The 17502-nt window shown below is 40.9% G+C and overlaps 1 protein-coding gene across 4 annotated transcripts in view; it reads left to right on the top strand.

Annotated features, from left to right (window-relative positions):
- si:ch211-137a8.2 (uncharacterized protein LOC777613 homolog) overlaps positions 1–17502 on the top strand; it is a 46109-nt gene that overhangs the window by 27982 nt on the left and 625 nt on the right. For 2 of the 4 annotated variants that reach the window (XM_041993805.1, XM_041993803.1), the window contains exons 3-12: positions 2838–2988; positions 4344–4526; positions 4630–4764; positions 4852–5046; positions 5787–5898; positions 5977–6171; positions 6519–6619; positions 11473–11712; positions 15146–15313; positions 15459–15514. In XM_041993805.1, coding sequence (XP_041849739.1) covers positions 2838–2988; positions 4344–4526; positions 4630–4764; positions 4852–5046; positions 5787–5898; positions 5977–6171; positions 6519–6619; positions 11473–11712; positions 15146–15313; positions 15459–15514 — 1536 coding nt within the window. The remainder of the gene's footprint in view (positions 1–2837; positions 2989–4343; positions 4527–4629; positions 4765–4851; positions 5047–5786; positions 5899–5976; positions 6172–6518; positions 6620–11472; positions 11713–15145; positions 15314–15458; positions 15515–17502) is intronic. The other 2 variants (XM_041993807.1, XM_041993806.1) reach the window with 2 other exon arrangements.

The following is a 17502-nucleotide window of genomic DNA, read 5'->3' as shown; positions in this document are numbered from 1 at the left end:
AATAATAAAAAAAACAATGTAAGCTTTCTGAATACTTTGGCCTGGGTGTGTGTCATTGACCAATCAGCATTAGGTCATGATACTTGAGTACCTCCCATTTTGGGGTGATTTCAGTTAGGTGAAAAATCGCACCAACTGCATTGCCTGTCATGTAAAGGTTTGTCCCCCCCCCCAATAGTAGGCACTATAAGGCAATGTCTACGGGTTCCGGGAGGACGTGGTTTTGTCATGCGTATCATCCAGTTGGGTACCAGTGAGGGGGAAGGGGTGAAGTGGGAGCAGAGGGGGTTTCAAGTCAATTTTGAGCCATGAGTGAAGCGATAGAATCCTGCAAAAACCACCGTCCCCACGGCCCAGCGTGGGAATCGGACCAGAGATAAAAACAGACTTGCCACAAGCTGATAAAAACTCAAAGAGGTCCTTAAACTCTGACTTTGTAATTTCAGGCTCTCGATGTTCAGCTTCATTAGTTCCTATGTGGATAATCACCCTGTTGATAGTGGGGGCTGCTGCAGGGTCCTGCCCCAAGTTGAGGAGTTCACGTATCTCTGGGTCTTGTTCACGAGTGAGGGAAGGATGGAACGGGAGACCGACAGGCGGATCGGTGCGGCGTTTGCAGTGATGCGGACTTGTCAGTTTGTGATTATGTGTTTCCGAATTTCTGGAGCTTCTCACTGAATTTGTGAGGTAACCGCAGACGAGAAACTGCAACACAACATTGTAATCCTACACTCGAGTGCAAGAGCACATTTCACCAGCGTTGGCTACACCAGCCCAACCGTATGGGTGTATAAATCCAGCTTTATGAACAGAATCTTCATAAATAATGAGGATAAAGTGGTTTTGTGTATTCTTGGGTCCCATTATATTAACGAGGTGAATAGAAAAACAGAAAAGCTTGCATGATTTTTAAGAGAATTGACCTCTATCTTCCCTGAGCTGTTCCAAGATGTTCAAGCAGACCATGTGTCTTTGTAGTAGCACTTATTTGTGTAGAACTCTCTTCTCCACCATGAACTTTAATAAGTCAAAGTTCAGGTCCAAACCTACTGATGAGCATCTTCAAGTCAGGCTGAGTCACAACTTCTTCCTTCTTTAAGCCAACTGTGGCTCAGCTGTGTGAAAAGAAGCACTGCATGTCTCTGGTAGCAAAGAGAAGGCGATGTTTAGAAGAACCATTCATGTTCCAAAGAACTGTTCATGTTCAGAAAAACTGTTCATGTTGTCAAGAGCTGTTCATATTCAGAAGAACCAACTGTTTTTTTCTGAAGAACTGTTCATGTTAAAGAGCTGTTGATAATAAAGATTGAGAAGACTGAATCAGTTGTACTTTTTAGTGGAATACTTGATGTGGCCCAGCTTCACCGTACTCTATCTCCAGCAGACATTAGATAAGTTGAGCTTGATATCCCGGTTTCAAACAATGATGCTCCGGTCGGTCAACAACGGAAGCAGGCAAATGTCTTCAAACATGTTCTGGGGACTGCTCATAAACCAAAAACTGTGAATCCTCTGTGGTGTCAACCAGTAACTAAAGTAACCACCCCATCCCCACCCCCCACAGTATTGGATTCTCGTACTTCAACACATGAACAGGCCGAGGGGATCATCTTTTGAAAGATGTCCCTGATTAAACAGTCATAGAAAATGGAAAATGAAGAATGGGTCTTTCTATTCATTTTGAAGCCCTTTCTCACTGGACAACAATGATGTAGTCTTGCTGTTAAAGGTGAAACTCCACCGATGCCTACCAGGTGTTGAGTCTAAAACAGCTCTTGCTCCGAAATAGCTGTTTTTCACCTAAAGTGGTGCGTTAAACGGTTAAACACCCTTTTGAAAAAGTTTTCTCGTTTTCAGTATTACTGTGTCTAACCTTGGAGCTGTGAGTGCTGCACTCTATTCAGAATCGATGCAGTACCCCTTTACTTTGCAGGATGCACGGCTGTTGCAACATGTAGGGATGGCATTACGTTGTGTTGGGCCACTGTCTGTGGAACTCCAGGCACTGACATAATTAGGCCTATTTATTATTTCTGACTGGACTACAAACATCGACCTCACACAGCAGCACTGAAACTGAGCTTCCAGTTGTGTTGCAGCTGATAAAATCAATCAACTTTCTCTCTTTTTTCTGCGAGTTGTCACAGTCGGTCTGCTTGCTGGGAACGTCCACTTTGTTTGGGATATTAACAAGCAAAGAAATTCTGATTCGAATCAAAGAAGCGGACTCTGTCTGCCTACAGACGCAGGTCTCGGTCCGTTTGAAGTGGACTAAATACAAGAAGCGGACTGAAAAACAAAGTACATGGTGGGTGCACGCAACAAAAACATAAGCAAGTGTGGGGAGTTTGGCGTCTGGATGGGAGAAATGGCTTTTGGTCAGACGTGGAAGAATTGAGTTCTGATAGAAATATGATTGGCTACCAGGACTGGACGCAGCTCCGTGTTTAGCTGTTATGTAGTAGAGACTGAAGTTGTTCTGCAGTGACCAATAGATGAACGAGTTTTCTTCTTCATAATGTGTTTCGTCTTCTCCTTCAGAAATTCTTGGTGCAGCACCGGCTCTAGCAGAGAGTGGTACATGTTATTTAAAAGGTCCGATTTGTTTGAGTAGTGCAGCGCTTGAACAATCCCCAACTTTGACTACATGTTCATTTATTTTTTTATTAGCCTAGGGGTCTCCCAAAATTAGCCTAGGGGGTCCATGACCATCTTAATCCACCACTGCATATGCTCATATTTTATTACAAACTCATCACCCTCATGTTTGCTTCCATTTCTGCAGTTTTACTTTCATTTGAGGAAATCAGCCATGTTTTGTGTGTTTAACTCTGCAGGTTGGAGAGGAAATGGATGCTCTGGCATGAGTTCATGAAGGAACACGACCAACTGGAGGCTTGGCTGCAGCTGGCTGAGCAGGCCATGACTCCTCTGAACTTCACCCATGTTACCTACAGCGCTGCCAAGGAAGAGCTGAGGAAGTTTGAGGTGTGGATAGATAAAAACTGTCTGACTCTTTCCTCCCTCAAACCAAATTTGGTCTCTTACTTTGCTCTTTGAATTGATCCTGTCAGAACTGTCAGAACTGCACCTGTGTTTGATCTCTGTATTTGTCTTGTGAGGCTCAAGGTGAGTCGTAAAGCCCAGGCAGGTGGTGTTACTGTGTAAATAAAGATGTCTTGCCAATTTAAATCACAAAGTTTGTGTGCAACCGTAGATTCTGTTTGTTAGTCCAAATTAAATTCTGCTGTTGGATCGGTCTGTTCTGGGAAATCTGATACCCACCAGTAATCATCTGCAGCTCCAGCATGCAGTAAAGCAGCTTTTTAAATGGATGAAGGGAAAATATTTTAATTTTATCTTTTCTTTTGCTTTTTCAGTTATGCTGGAAACACAGAAATGGCAACAAAATGTTCTATCTGATGCATGTGGAAGCCAAACATGTCTTTGCTGATAATAAAATTTCAGAAAACTGACCACAGACTAGACTCGCAAACCTCCTCTCATATTTCTAGCCTTTCTCTGTTGGTTCTGTTTTGAAAGTCAGTGGATAAAAACAGTAGATAAATGTGGCTACAGAGAGGTTTCCACCCATCCATACATCATGAATTGTTGTACTTCCTAAGGAGCTGCAGAGAAAAACCAAAGCTAGAAAGAAATTAAGAAATTATATGAATTACTTTTACATCACTTTGTCCATAGCAGCTTTTGCCCACTGATTAGGTCACCGTATTGGATTGAGAACTGCTGTTTTTTGGTGCTTGTTGGGAAAACGACTTTTCAGGTTCCTGGCTAGTGTGAAGGGGCTCATAAACCTCATTTCCACCTATGCGAATGGCTAGGGTCGGTATGCATTTTTTTTTCACAGACAAAACCTGTGAAGCGAGCCAAAATACCCAATCCAGCCCATTCACCTCTTTTGAGATCCTTCCGTTTGGGTCCCAGTCTTACCGATCCGACCCAAAAGGGTGGAGCTTGTTTAAAGCCACATGCCAAGAAGAAAGAACAGAAACTGCTGGAAGTCCACCATTCGCCTTCGTTGAGTTCTCCCTTCTAATTCAAGGATGGTGTCGCACCACTATTCAGGCTATTCCATAGCTAACGCATCTTTCACTTTCTGGCTGATACCCTGCCTACCAGATATCTCACCTCTGGCTGTGGAACAAAACACAGGTCAGGATTTACCGAACCAAACCGACCTCCCTGACCCGGAACCTTTGGTGTAAACAAGGTTATAGTGGGACGTGTGAGTCACCTTGTTGGAAGAGGCTGGGCAATGATGTGAAATTGTGTTACCGTTTCCTGATCACTGCTCCAGATTTACTTTGTGTGTTTTCATACAGAGGCTGCAATGTGAGGCGGGACGTCGCCTTGTCCAGCTGGACAGTCTGACCCGGAAGAATCGGACTCTAACTCGGCTGTTTCAGGGCACCATGCAGGCTCGGCTGCTAGCGTTGGCGCGGGAAAATGGCCGACGATGGGATGATCTGAACACCAAGCTGGAATCCATCACAGGACGACTGCAGGTTCTGAAAGTTCCTCTGAATCAGCTTCTTCACATCTAAAGATGGACTTTAAATTTTTAATATAAGAAGTGGAAGTGACTTTTATCTGCTCTCTCTCTTTCAGCTCTTTGTCTTGGAGTGGGAGGAGTTTGAAGCAGAGAGGGAGGAGCTTGCACTCTGGTTGGGTAACATGGACGTCCGTCTGATGGAGATAGAGCACCTGACAGGAAATACCTGTGAAAAGCTGAGGCAGCTGCAGGTGTGTGTGTACGCAGCGTCATACATGTCAAGCATTTTTCACTTTTTCAGATTTGTTTAGTTTTATTTTCTTTGTGCACGCGTGCAGTCTTTCCAGCAGTGTGTGTGTGAGAACTCGAGTCGTGTGAACGCTCTGCTGCAGCGCGGCGAGGCGTTGATCCAACGCAGCGAGTCAGCTGATGCTCAGCACGTCGAGAGTGGGCTGCTGGAGCTGCTGCGCCGCTGCAGCCATGTTTACAGTAACATCGCCCGGACGCACACTCGTCTTCTCAGCATGAGACTGGTACACACACACAAACACACACACACACACACACACACACACACACACACACACACAGACACAAATTTAAAAATATAAAATTTTATATGGGGAAAAAATTTTAATAAATTATTGTTATTTTGATTATTTGTGCATTTATTTAAATATACAATAATTAATTTACATTCATTTTAAAGATGTACAATTTTAGATTTGTATATTTAATATATTTAAGTATTGTTTCACTTCATTTACACGTATTTGTTTAAAGATGTAAAATTTCAGATTTGTTTTAGATTTAATTACATTTTTTAATATAATTTTTTAAATATACACATGTAAAATGAATACACTGAATTTATGTAGTCATTCATTTACATTTATTCATTTTAATGTTGTACAATTTAAGATTTGCTAAATGAATTATTTCACATTTATTTACATTTCTTTTTTACAAATATAATTTTTTCGTTTATTTTTTTTTTATTTAATTGCATATTTTTAAACAAAAGTCAAATAAACACATTTTCTTTCATTCATATATTTACTTACATTTATTCATTTTATACATGTTAAAGATATAAATATTAATTTGTAATAATAATAATAATTATTATAATTAAAATAATGATGATGATGATTACTCTTCGTCTTACTTTTCATTTATTTTTCTCTTACTGTGTGCTGCCATTTTTCATTGTTTCCCTCTGGGGTTATTAAAGTATTTCTAAAGCTGAATCATCCTCCTTCTCTTCCTCCAGGTGTTTGAGGACGACTGGATTCTGTCTCAGGCTACGGACTCTGGTTGTCCTTCAGAGACTCTGCAGGAAGAAGACGGACTGTTTGACAAACAGAACTTGGACCATTTTAAAGGTGAAACTTTATCTCCGCTGGTGAATTTCAGATCAGTTGTTAGGAAAAAATTAAATTTATCTCAACAATTTCCTGCAGATTTTAGACCGGCGTTTAACCCCACACCGGCCTTCTCCTCAGAACAAACTTCACCTCTTCACCATCCTCCTCCTCCTCCGGCTCCATCCTCTCCTGTTCATGAGCATATGGGATTGGAGTGGGACCCCTCGGTGGATATTGGGCGGTCGGTTTCCCATGACGATGCAGACTCTTCTTATTTCAGTGCCAGCACAGGTAGGCCATGAAGTTTTGTGACCATGAAGAATGTAGATCCATCAGTCTCTCGGCACCATCCCGCTTCCTCCAGTTGTTATTATAACTTGTCCTGCCCCCCAATCAACCGACCCATCCCCTACCAAGTCAAGCTGTCCCATAGTGAGCCGGATCTGTTCTGTGGACAGCTGGTCCACAGAACCAAATTCAGCTAGTTTAAATCTCTGTAAACATGCCATACTGAAACTTCCTTGAGTAAAGAAAACTTGTCCTGATGTTGGTAAGACTGAGAGACCAACGGAGCACTTTTTTCTCACATCTTTAAACGTTGCTGTTGAGGATTTAAATGCTCATTCTTGACTTCGTAGGTCTGGGTCCCAGAGATGACCTGAAGAGGTGGAGCTATTTCAGTTCCCTTGACTCGCGCTCTGACATCAGCAATGACATCACAAACCAGGAAACAGATGTGGTGAGTCACGACGGTGATTTGAGTCCCGACGGTGATTAAACTTTACAAAGATGTACAAGGAGAGTCATTTTCTAGGTTTATGCTCAATCCAACAAATAAAACTATGTTTTAGTGGTTTTTAGCCACCATTGTTCTAGATTTCTTTAAATTTCTCCATTGGCTGATATGTTGGACTTACTTAATTTATTATTTCATTTTATTAAACCTTTACTTAACCAGATTAAAAATCCCACTGAGTTCAACTTCTTTGCAAGGTTGATCTGGCCAAGGGGACCACAGCGCACACCATGGAAAACAAAATACAACTGCAAAGTTCATTATAATAATACATAAAATTAAAACTACCAATATTTCAGTAATTTCATACAGATGAATAAGTTTTAATGGCTGAAATAAAGCAGTTCGATAAGTAGTTGTGGTACAAGTACTGAAGTTAAGCAACAATTAAAAACTCAAACACTGTTGTGTTTTTAACCCTAAACGAGAAGGAAAAGCCTGGAAGGAAATGAGCTCCGACGTCTTCGGCTCAGTTTGTAAGGTGTTCTACGCTCTTTTTCCCAGTTCAGCCCGGAATCTGGGAACATTTAAATGATAAATATCACAAACCAATAAGGCATCATGGCTATTGGTCCTTTGAAGAAGACAAGATAGACATGTTGGAACCAAACCTAGAAGAACGTTGCGTATCCCAGCCGTTCAGTGTATCTATGGGAACCACTTGGCTGTGGCAAACAAGTTATGATGATGAGTGAGACGACTACAGCCAGTGGTAACATGTAAAGTACTGTGATAGACAGTGTTTAGAAATTGCAGACATTTAGTTGTGGTATTAAGCAATAGCATCGATGCAGGTGAGACAAGGTGCTTGGGAGCCCGGAGGGAGAAGCAGGAGTTTTTACGATAATAAAACCCAAGCTTCACACTGATTTTACTGACCAAACTTATTATATGAGCTTGGAAAGAAATGCGATGATCACTCAGAAAGCACAGATACTTATATTTAAAGAACAATTCTATTGGATTGCCTTGGTCTGTTATTGACTGAATAATTTCTGAAAAATCATGTTTGATTAAAAATACCATGATTTTGGTTTTATCTGCATTAAAAACCAGTTTTAATACCTGCTGATGAGCCTGAGTTGTGTTAAAAGCAGTCAGTAAAATCTTTAAAGCCTGGACAGTTGAGGAAGAGCAGCAATAGATCACCAGATCGTCGGCATAAAAATGGTACATGGCAGGTTATCACACAGATTATAAGACCAATGTCAGGCCTCCTGAGGAAAGAGGAGGAGGAACCCGCCAACTGGACTCTCTGTTCCCTCCAGGGGTTCGCGATGTGATTGCAACTATTAATGCAAATTCAGCCAATCCTGGCAAATTCTGCATGTCATTGTTGGTAGCGATCACTTTCACCAATGACATCAATAAAGCTGTAATTTTACCATTTAAAAGATCCACAAGCTCATCAACTGAAGGCCGGGGGAGGGGGGTGATGGAGAGAAAGCTGGTAGAAACATTTCACTGGTATTTTCATTAATGCACCCTTTCTTGATAACGTCTGTTGGGGTTTTTTGTTGACAGTAACAGCATCGCAAAGAAAACACAGGAATGATCAGACACAGCAACATCCAGCACCACAACCTGGGAAATATTCAGACCTTTAGAGATGACTAGATCCAAGCAGGGTCCTCTGTTCCACATGCTGAGTTAGACCAAAGTTATCAAGAACACAACACAATTCTTTGGTCTCTCTGCATTAACAGGTCGTAACAATCACACAAAAATGCTAAAATCCTGGAAGGACTGGATAATCTACAAAGCAAGTGACAGCTCGATCAGAGACACCGATCTGGAGCAGAGTGTTAGTTAAGAGCAATCAGCGGTGTCTAAAGCCTGAGACAGGTCAAGAAAAAGTGCAACACAATATTGTTTAAAATCCACATCCCAAAATTGGGTGCTTAAATTTAAAGACTTTCCCATGTGAGACCCAGGAAAACGTCTCTTATTTCAGTGTTTACTTTCATCTCTGTGTTCTTCTGCTTTGACCCAGATGCTGCCTCGCTCTGAGGCTTCATCTGTCTCTCCATGGCTGCATGTCTGCTCTGTGAGCTGGTTACAACAGTTCCCCTCCTCTTCCTCTGATTTATTGATGACGCCTGCAGAATGTGGCAGCTTTATATGTTGTCAGGTTCAGCTGTTGCCTTTTTTAGCTTTATTTTTGGTGGCACACAGCAGCGAAGACATGAAATGTGCCGGCAGGAGTCGGAGAGCAGAAACAACGATGAGTGGGGATGGTGACATGTAAACAAGACGGGGGCAGATGAATCAGGGAAATAAAGATTGTGAAGTGTGCATGCTGTAGCCCTCCCTCTCTTTTTATTTTTCACCACATCGCTGTCTGCTTCACACCTGCAAACTCCTGCACTGTCTATGAACTCTAAACCCCGACAGGTAAGATGAAGAGATACGTGTAAAACTCAATTAGCATCTGATTACAGCTGCACGATCACAACAAAGACATCAAAGTTTGCGTTGGCCCGTGTCATCTCGCAGAGTTTTTTCCAACCTTGTTATTTATCGGACAATAAAGGCGTGTTGTCGGCTCGTCCTCCCTGCAGGCCCCGCTCTGCTGCTTCATTAAATCTACAACTGAGTGACCTCGACTCTGGAAGCTGGAACGTTGCAGGAATTCAGAACAAGACGTTCCTGTGTCCCACAACAACCCTCTCTCCCATCCACCTCTCTTTTTGATGAAGCAGCTGTCAGATTCTTTCACTTTGGATGCAAAATGAATTTCATTCACTAGTAAAGTGAGTCCAGGTGTGTTTTAGAAACATCAAGTTCATCAACTCCTCTTCAAAGTATGCTGTTAGTCGATTTCTGTGAAAATAAGTTAGTAAGTTTTTACACCAGCTTTGGTTATTGTACAGTTTTGAGGTTGTCAAATACACTTCAAACTGTTGTATTTGTCATTTCAAATGTGGCAGATGTCTGAAGAGTTTTAACCAGTCTAACACATTTAGATGGAACAGCCGTCAGAGACAGAAACCAAAATGAGTCAAAGTCTGTATTTAGAAATAGTTTTTTTATTTAAATTTTTCTGTGCAAACTTATAATCCCAATTACAAAAAAGTAGTTCCAGGGTGATGTTAGGCACGGTGTAAAAAGTAGTTCCAGGTTCATGTTCGGCACGGTGTAAAAAGTAGTTCCAGGTTCATGTTCGGCACGGTGTAAAAAGTAGTTCCAGGGTGATGTTCAGCATGGTGTAAAAAGTAGTTCCAGGTTCATATTCGGCATGGTGTAAAAAGTAGTTCCAGGGTGATGTTCAGCATGGTGTAAAAAGTAGTTCCAGGTTCATATTCGGCATGGTGTAAAAAGTAGTTCCAGGGTGATGTTCAGCATGGTGTAAAAAGTAGTTCCAGGGTGATGTTCAGCATGGTGTAAAAAGTAGTTCCAGGGTGATGTTCGGCACGGTGTAAAAAGTAGTTCCAGGGTGATGTTCAGCATGGTGTAAAAAGTAGTTCCAGGGTGGTGTTCAGCATGGTGTAAAAAGTAGTTCCAGGTTCATATTCGGCATGGTGTAAAAAGTAGTTCCAGGGTGATGTTCAGCATGGTGTAAAAAGTAGTTCCAGGGTGATGTTCAGCATGGTGTAAAAAGTAGTTCCAGGGTGATGTTCAGCATGGTGTAAAAAGTAGTTCCAGGGTGATGTTCAGCATGGTGTAAAAAGTAGTTCCAGGGTGATGTTCAGCACGGTGTAAAAAGTAGTTCCAGGGTGGTGTTCAGCACGGTGTAAAAAGTAGTTCCAGGTTCATATTCGGCATGGTGTAAAAAGTAGTTCCAGGGTGATGTTCAGCATGGTGTAAAAAGTAGTTCCAGGGTGGTGTTCAGCATGGTGTAAAAAGTAGTTCCAGGGTGGTGTTCAGCACGGTGTAAAAAGTAGTTCCAGGGTGGTGTTCAGCACGGTGTAAAAAGTAGTTCCAGGGTGGTGTTCAGCACGGTGTAAAAAGTAGTTCCAGGGTGGTGTTCAGCATGGTGTAGCATCTCTTCTTCTAACATGTCTGGAAACGTCTGGGAAGTGAGGAGACCAGTTGCTGGAGTTTTAGGAGAGGAATGTTGTTCCATTCTGGTCTGATGCAGGATTCTAGCTGCTCTACAGTCCTGGACCTTGGTTGCTGGATTTCTGCTTCTATGATGCTCCAGATGTTGTGTACTGGTGAAAGGTCTGGACTGCAGGCAGGCCAGTTCAGCAGCCGGACTCTTCTCCTGTGAAGCCATGCTGCTGTGATGGATGCAGGATGTGGTTCAGCATCGTCTTGCTGAAATCTGCAAGGACTTCCCTGAAAGAGATGTTGTCTGGATGGGAGCAGATGTTGCTCTAAAACCTCCATGTACTTTCCAGCATTGATGACGGGGCTGGTTCTGGATCCTGTTCACATCTGGCTTCTTCTCTGTATGATGGGGCTTTAACCTGCATTTGTGAGTTTCAGGGTGAACTGTGTTCACAGACAGTGGTTTCTGGAAGTCTTCCTGACTCAGATTGATGAACCTCTGTCCATCTTTCCATCTGAGAGACTCTGCCTCTCAGAAATGCTCCTTTTATACCCACATGAGTCAAAATGCAAATTTAGAAGTGTTTTTTCTTATTCTTTTCCTGTGCAAGCTTCTAATATTAGTAATTTCTGATCTACGTCTACATGGATTTTCAACTGTGATCTTTGTGTGATCAAGGAAGCTTAATCTTCAGATTACAATTCTGTCTAATAACAGACAAAATTATTTAAAGAATAATTTAAGGGAAAAATTAAAATAAAGTGAAAAATAATTGAAATGATTCCCTGTGGTTACTCTGCAGGGTCCGGAGGAATGGCTTGACCACGCCCACCCTGGCTTCTTCTCACCAGTTGCAGCTAACCAGGTGAGGGCTGTGCCGTGCAGGGAACAGTGGATGACCTCGACTCCTGACAGAGATGCCGGCGAGCTGATGAACTTTGATGGGGGCCGTGTGAAGGCGTGGCTACGAGTCCAGAGCTCTGCCTCCCCCGAAAGGATGACTACCTGTTCCAAAGCTGTGCAGACCGATGGACAGGTGAAGGTGGGATCATTGAACACTGGTGAAAAGGACATTTATGGCTTTAGATTTTGAACAAAATGAAGGTCCAGTCTGGGCTTTGGGATGAATTTAGTACATGTGAAAATGACATTTAGGACAATAGCTGTAATTCCTAATTTGTCCATGTGAGGTTTCAGGAGGAAACTTTCTGACTTTATAGATGTGACTTTAGTTTGTATGATGAGGTGAGTCAGTTCATGTGTCAGGATTACTACACATGTGGAAAATGTAGACATATGTACATTTAAAATAACTTCTAGAGCTGGAAAAGTTGCTTTGATCGTGATATGAAATACTGGATTTTTCACCTAGAAAAGGGATTAAGTTTGTGGAGCTTTTGTAGATCCACTGTGATCTAGTAGTGACAAAGATTAACTGAGGCAACTACACTTATAGTACCAGTCAGAAGTTTTGACTGGTACTTAATATTTTCTAAAAGGAGATATATATATATATATATATATATATATATATATATATATATATGTGTGTGTATATATATATATATATATATATATATATGTGTGTGTATATATATATATATATATATATATATATATGTGTGTGTATATATATATATATATATATATATATATATATATATATATGTGTGTGTGTATGTATATGTATGTATGGTGTCCATGGTGTGTGTATGTGTGTGTGTGAGAGAGAGAAACCTCCTGACCTCATGTTTTCATTCACTCTCACAAACAAACACACAAACACTCTGAATACTGCAGCAGGTTCAGATCAGTTCAGATGACAAACATGGACAGTGTTGGAGATTTTAAACCATGAATCTGTCAGTAGACACAGCTTTTACTTTTTATTAAGTTTCTACGGATTACATTTTTATAGAAAAACACCTCCTTTACAAACAATGGAGAAAGTTTTTGTATAACATGGATGCATCTTATTATAAAAGAAAACCTTCAGATTAAGGTAAGCTAATGAGTCCCTGCAGGATGTTTAACAAGGATCTAAAGAGTTTGCATCTCTGGCTTTATGTTGGCCTGAGTGTAGATTTCTCTCAGACCTACTTTGGACTTTGGGAAGGAAAGTTTATAACTTTTATTTGTAGTTAGATTAGGTTAAAATCTGTTTTCAGGTGAGATCTCAGAAAGTTCTACGTTTGACATGGGAAAGAAGATTTTAACCTTTAAAATTTCAGGATATGTTTCACTATTTTTGGTCCTGTGTTTTTCTGTTTTTTGTTTTCTTTTTTTTGTATATGGTAAATGTATACGGTCTCTATGGTTAGACTCTATATAGAGTCTCTGGATAAACACTACATGTTGTGGCTGGACTTCCAAACTTCCTGGACAGGATAAAAATATATAGAAAACTTCTGTAGATCACTAAAAGGGTAAACTATCCATCACAGTTTATCCCACAGAGTGACACACTAACTTCCTGAGACACTGATGATAGAATGGATAGCACTCAGGGACACTGGAAATCTAGGGAAGTTTTCAGGGCTAAAGTTTCTTCATACATAGGTGATGCACCTTGAATTTAAAGGGAATAAACTCACCTTCAAGATAATCTTTTCCAGATTATTCTCTTAGATGACTAAAAGTGAGATTAAGCAGCATCAATCATGCTGCTCACACTTAGTCACAAAACATCTTAAAGAGCTGATTCATCCTGAATCCAAACTCAGTCCTGCAGGAAGGTGATTCTGCAGTTTTTCACCTCTTTGTTTGCTGATATATTTTCATAAAATGTGTGGGTCTAAAAAGATTCTGGTAAAGATGGAGTCCTGAAAGCATCCTCCAGACTTCTCTGTGTTCATGTTTCTGTCTATTAGACTTCATTTTCATTACTGCTGAAAGGAATCTATTCTCCTCTCCTTCCGTCCTGTTCATCACTTCTAAGGCTGCAGGATGAACCATAAAGTCCTGATTTATGCATCTAGTCTGGCTGCACTTTAACAATCCACATAAAAACAGGTGAAAAACCAGCCATCTTCCTTCTTTCTTTCCTCCCTCTTTACTATCTCTGCTTTTGCTTTTCAAATGAAAGCTGATATATGACTTTTCTCAGGCCAAACCTGCTGATTAACTATTGTAATTAGAAGGATGAGTCTAACAGCACAGGTGTTCTTCACCTGTAAAATAATCTAAAAGTTCCGAACAAACAGGAGCAGAAATAAAATCCAAGTTTTAGATCCATCATGGAGAAAAAAAATCTGCAAATGAATCCATATTTTGGTTCAGCTTGTCACATGACACAAGAACTGGACTGAAGATCAGTGGAAACCGGTCCGATGGAGCGATGGACCCTTCCTAGAACCCAGAAAAATCCAAAGAAGTCCTTCAAGGATCCTAAAGAACTATTCCTGAAGACTATGTTAAGGATTAGTAGGAACTAGCCAGGGTAACCAATCACGTGTCCAAGTAATAAAGTGATTAATGAAAATCATTCTTTACGGGCCCAACTAGAGGAGACTGGAAGCTAATGTCTAAACATCTGTATCGTTTTTCAAAGTCTCTTAAGATCCATTTCTGCTCCCTTACCTACATAAATGTCGACGTCTGTTTGAAAAGTTGTCATACGTTGCTGTCCTCAGACTTCCATGTGTGTTTGTGTAGCCATAGTTAAGTCAGTTCCTCCACTAGGGGGCAGTGCTGAGTTCAGAGTTCACTTCCACGAGCCGACGTCAGTTTCAGACACCGTTTAGCAGCGGTAATGCATCGCTATAAAGTTGTTTCCAACCGTCAAACATGCCCTAAACACTTGCATATAGTCTTTATTCAAAAGCTTGTGCAATTTCTGCAGTTCTTGCGTGTGTCTAAATTCTTCTGTTTTTTTGTTCAATTTCTTTTCCTCTTCTTCTTCTCTGGTTTGTTTCTTTCGCTGGTCACGTCACCTGTTCTGCTCAACACTGCCCCTTGATTTCCAGTGGTATTGCTCCGTCTTCTGTGTCGAGTGACGGATAGCTAAGCTCCCTGAAAACACACCAAATTACACACATAACCGACGCAGAAGACGAAACTGTCCGTCTGTCTGGGTCTCCGTCTACTGTGTCTCCATCTGCGTCTCCATCTGCGTCTTCATCTACTGCGTCTCCGTCTGCGTCTTCATCTATTGTGTCTCCTTCTGTGTCTCTGTCTTGTCTGCATCTCCTTCTCTGTCTACTGCGTCGAACATAAAAGGGCCTTTAGTCTGTATGAAGATTGCACTTCCTGAAAAAGAGGTTTGTAAATCCCTTCACGGATGCTGGAGAACTATTCTAGAAATGACAGAAAACGTCTCTAAGAGGGTTCAGACTGTGTTGAAGAACAAAGCTTCTCAGAACAAATATTAAGCTCCTTAGACCTGGACTGACTGATTCTGACTCAGATAGTGGACTTATATTATGTTTGAACATGTGTCAATAACTTGGTGTGTGTGTGTGTGTTTGGTGTTACAGCCCTACAAGGATGGAGCCCTCACCAATGCATACAACCAGTTACATCATCATTGCCATGACAACACCCTGCAGCCTCTTCCTACCTCCTTAATTTCATCGTCATGTGACCTAGAAGAGAAACCTTCATTTGACTGTGTGACCTATCGTCATCATCAATCAAATTTACAGGTGTGTTAACGATATTTTATAGCAGCTATTGATGGAGACTTGTTTCTGATGGCAAGTGTTGTTTGTGCGTCCTCATAAGAAACTCTGAGCTGTAGCTTTGCAGCTTGAAACCACTGATGACTTACAGAAGCTCTCTGTTCTTCAGGCTGAAGAGGAGTCGTCCTGCTGTGAAGAAGCCGAGCGTCTCCTCTCTGAACGGAGGTGAGAAACACAGAAACCCTCAGATGTTTGCAGATGCAGCAGCAAAAGATGCAGGGCGGCTGTAATCTGCAGGATGCTGCTAAAACCAGAGACGAGCAGAACAGGGATGTTAGCATCCAAGTATGGCATCTGTGCTCAGTCTTTGGAGTTAAACTAGTCAAATTTCTTATTGTTCTAAAGATTTTACTTCAATAAAAGCCACTGAAAAAATAGTTAACATGGAAAACTAACTAATATGCTTTTTTCCCCGAAAAAATATGATTACTTTAGCTTCTACATTTAATTTTCTGATCATTTTAATAAAATGGAGTCTTTTCAGGGCACTTTCCCTGAAAATGACTAACTCGTAACAATTCATGATGTAATTAAATTACACAGTTATCTTCTCATAACTGGGAGCTATAAAGTGAAGAATTACCATTTTATCTCTTTAATAACTGACTAAATTATATTTAAAAGCCAAGCGTAAAAGATGGAAATCAGTTTGAAAGTTCCGTATAAACATTAAAATCTTTTGGCTTTTGGTTTGAAGTCTTCCTACAGGAAATGGACAAACGCCTGATAAACTGATCATTGTGAATAAATGTTACTCATTTAGATGCAATCACTAGTTTTATTGACCAGAAAAGAAAGGGAAGCTCAGAGTTTACCTGGAAAATCAAATCATCTAGACCAGACTGGGTTCTGTACATGGTGGTGACATTGGTCACCATGACCCCACCCTCAACCCATGAATAAGCTATTTTCTCCTCCTGTTTGGCATAGAATAGGTGCTGCACCCCTCAGTACATAAACAGGATTACTTCTTTTACAGTGTTTAATAAAACTGCTAAGAGGAGTTTAATGAGCACGAATCAAATGACTTTTTGTGAGCTGGGAGGGCTGTTGTCGCATCGAAGGAGACATAATACTCAGCTGCACATGCTGGTTTTTCCCTGCTGCCACAGTGAATACAGCTTAGTTTTTGTTTACGCTTTAGCCCTCAGAACTTGTTTCTGTTGACATGGAAAGCCTACGGTCTCCGTACTGTGAAAACTTTTTCATTTGTCTCCTCATTGCACTTGAAATGTTTAAATGCAACCCTGAAGTATGATGCTTACAGAGTCAGCAGACACACAGATGTGTTAAAAAATGTTCAGGGAGAGGAGCAAAACAGTGGCAGAGGCTCCCATGTTGAAGCTATGTTAATTATGTTTGCACCGAACCTCCACAGATGTGTTTGTACATGGAGGTAATTTGATGCTAAATGCTAACGCATGCCTTTTTCAGACATCTGTTGCTTCTTATTGTTTTTTTTTTGTTTGTTTTTTTTTATGGTTTTCATTGAACTGTTCTTGATTCTGTTTGATAATAGATGCAAACAAGTAGAGGTGGATTATCCATGAGTTCATGTTAAAACCAGGCACATTTTAAGATTAATTTGACCCTAAAATCAATAAAAACAAACGTTAAGGGAAGATTTGTGTCCTCTGGATGCACTCTTAAGTAATCTTTGTAATCAAGAAATCTGTTGATACTCAGCCGTGGTTTTCCTGCTGGTTTAACTCGTATCGATTCTACAGTCCATAAAAAAGCCTCAGATGAACACTGACTTTCATTAGAAACAGTCTTAAACACCACCTACAGATATCACATATTCCAGCTGTTCAGTGTTTGGTGTTCAACCAAGTTCAGCTAGTTTGTTGTTTCGGGTCAACTTGAGCTGTAATCGTTTGTTTTTAATGTAGAAAACAGAGAAACAAGTTAAACCTGCATCCAGGGCATACTTTACACAGGTTTTAGTGACAGTCAGAGATGACCTGCAGCGTTTTTCCGCTCTAACATCCTGCAGATGTTTGTGGTAGCACCTCATGATGCTAAGCTCTGCTGCTGCTCTGATAAAGTTTGCAGATTAAAACCTCTAATTATAGATCATCAGAAGCTTTAAGGATCATCTGGCTCTGCTTACCCACAGCAAAGATGTCTGAGAGCCAAAGCAGGATCTAACT

This window comes from Melanotaenia boesemani, chromosome 9 (assembly GCF_017639745.1).
Source record: "Melanotaenia boesemani isolate fMelBoe1 chromosome 9, fMelBoe1.pri, whole genome shotgun sequence".
Classification (NCBI taxonomy): Eukaryota; Metazoa; Chordata; class Actinopteri; order Atheriniformes; family Melanotaeniidae; genus Melanotaenia; species Melanotaenia boesemani.
Note: the sequence above shows the minus strand (reverse complement) of the source record. Positions and strands in the feature narration are given on the sequence as shown.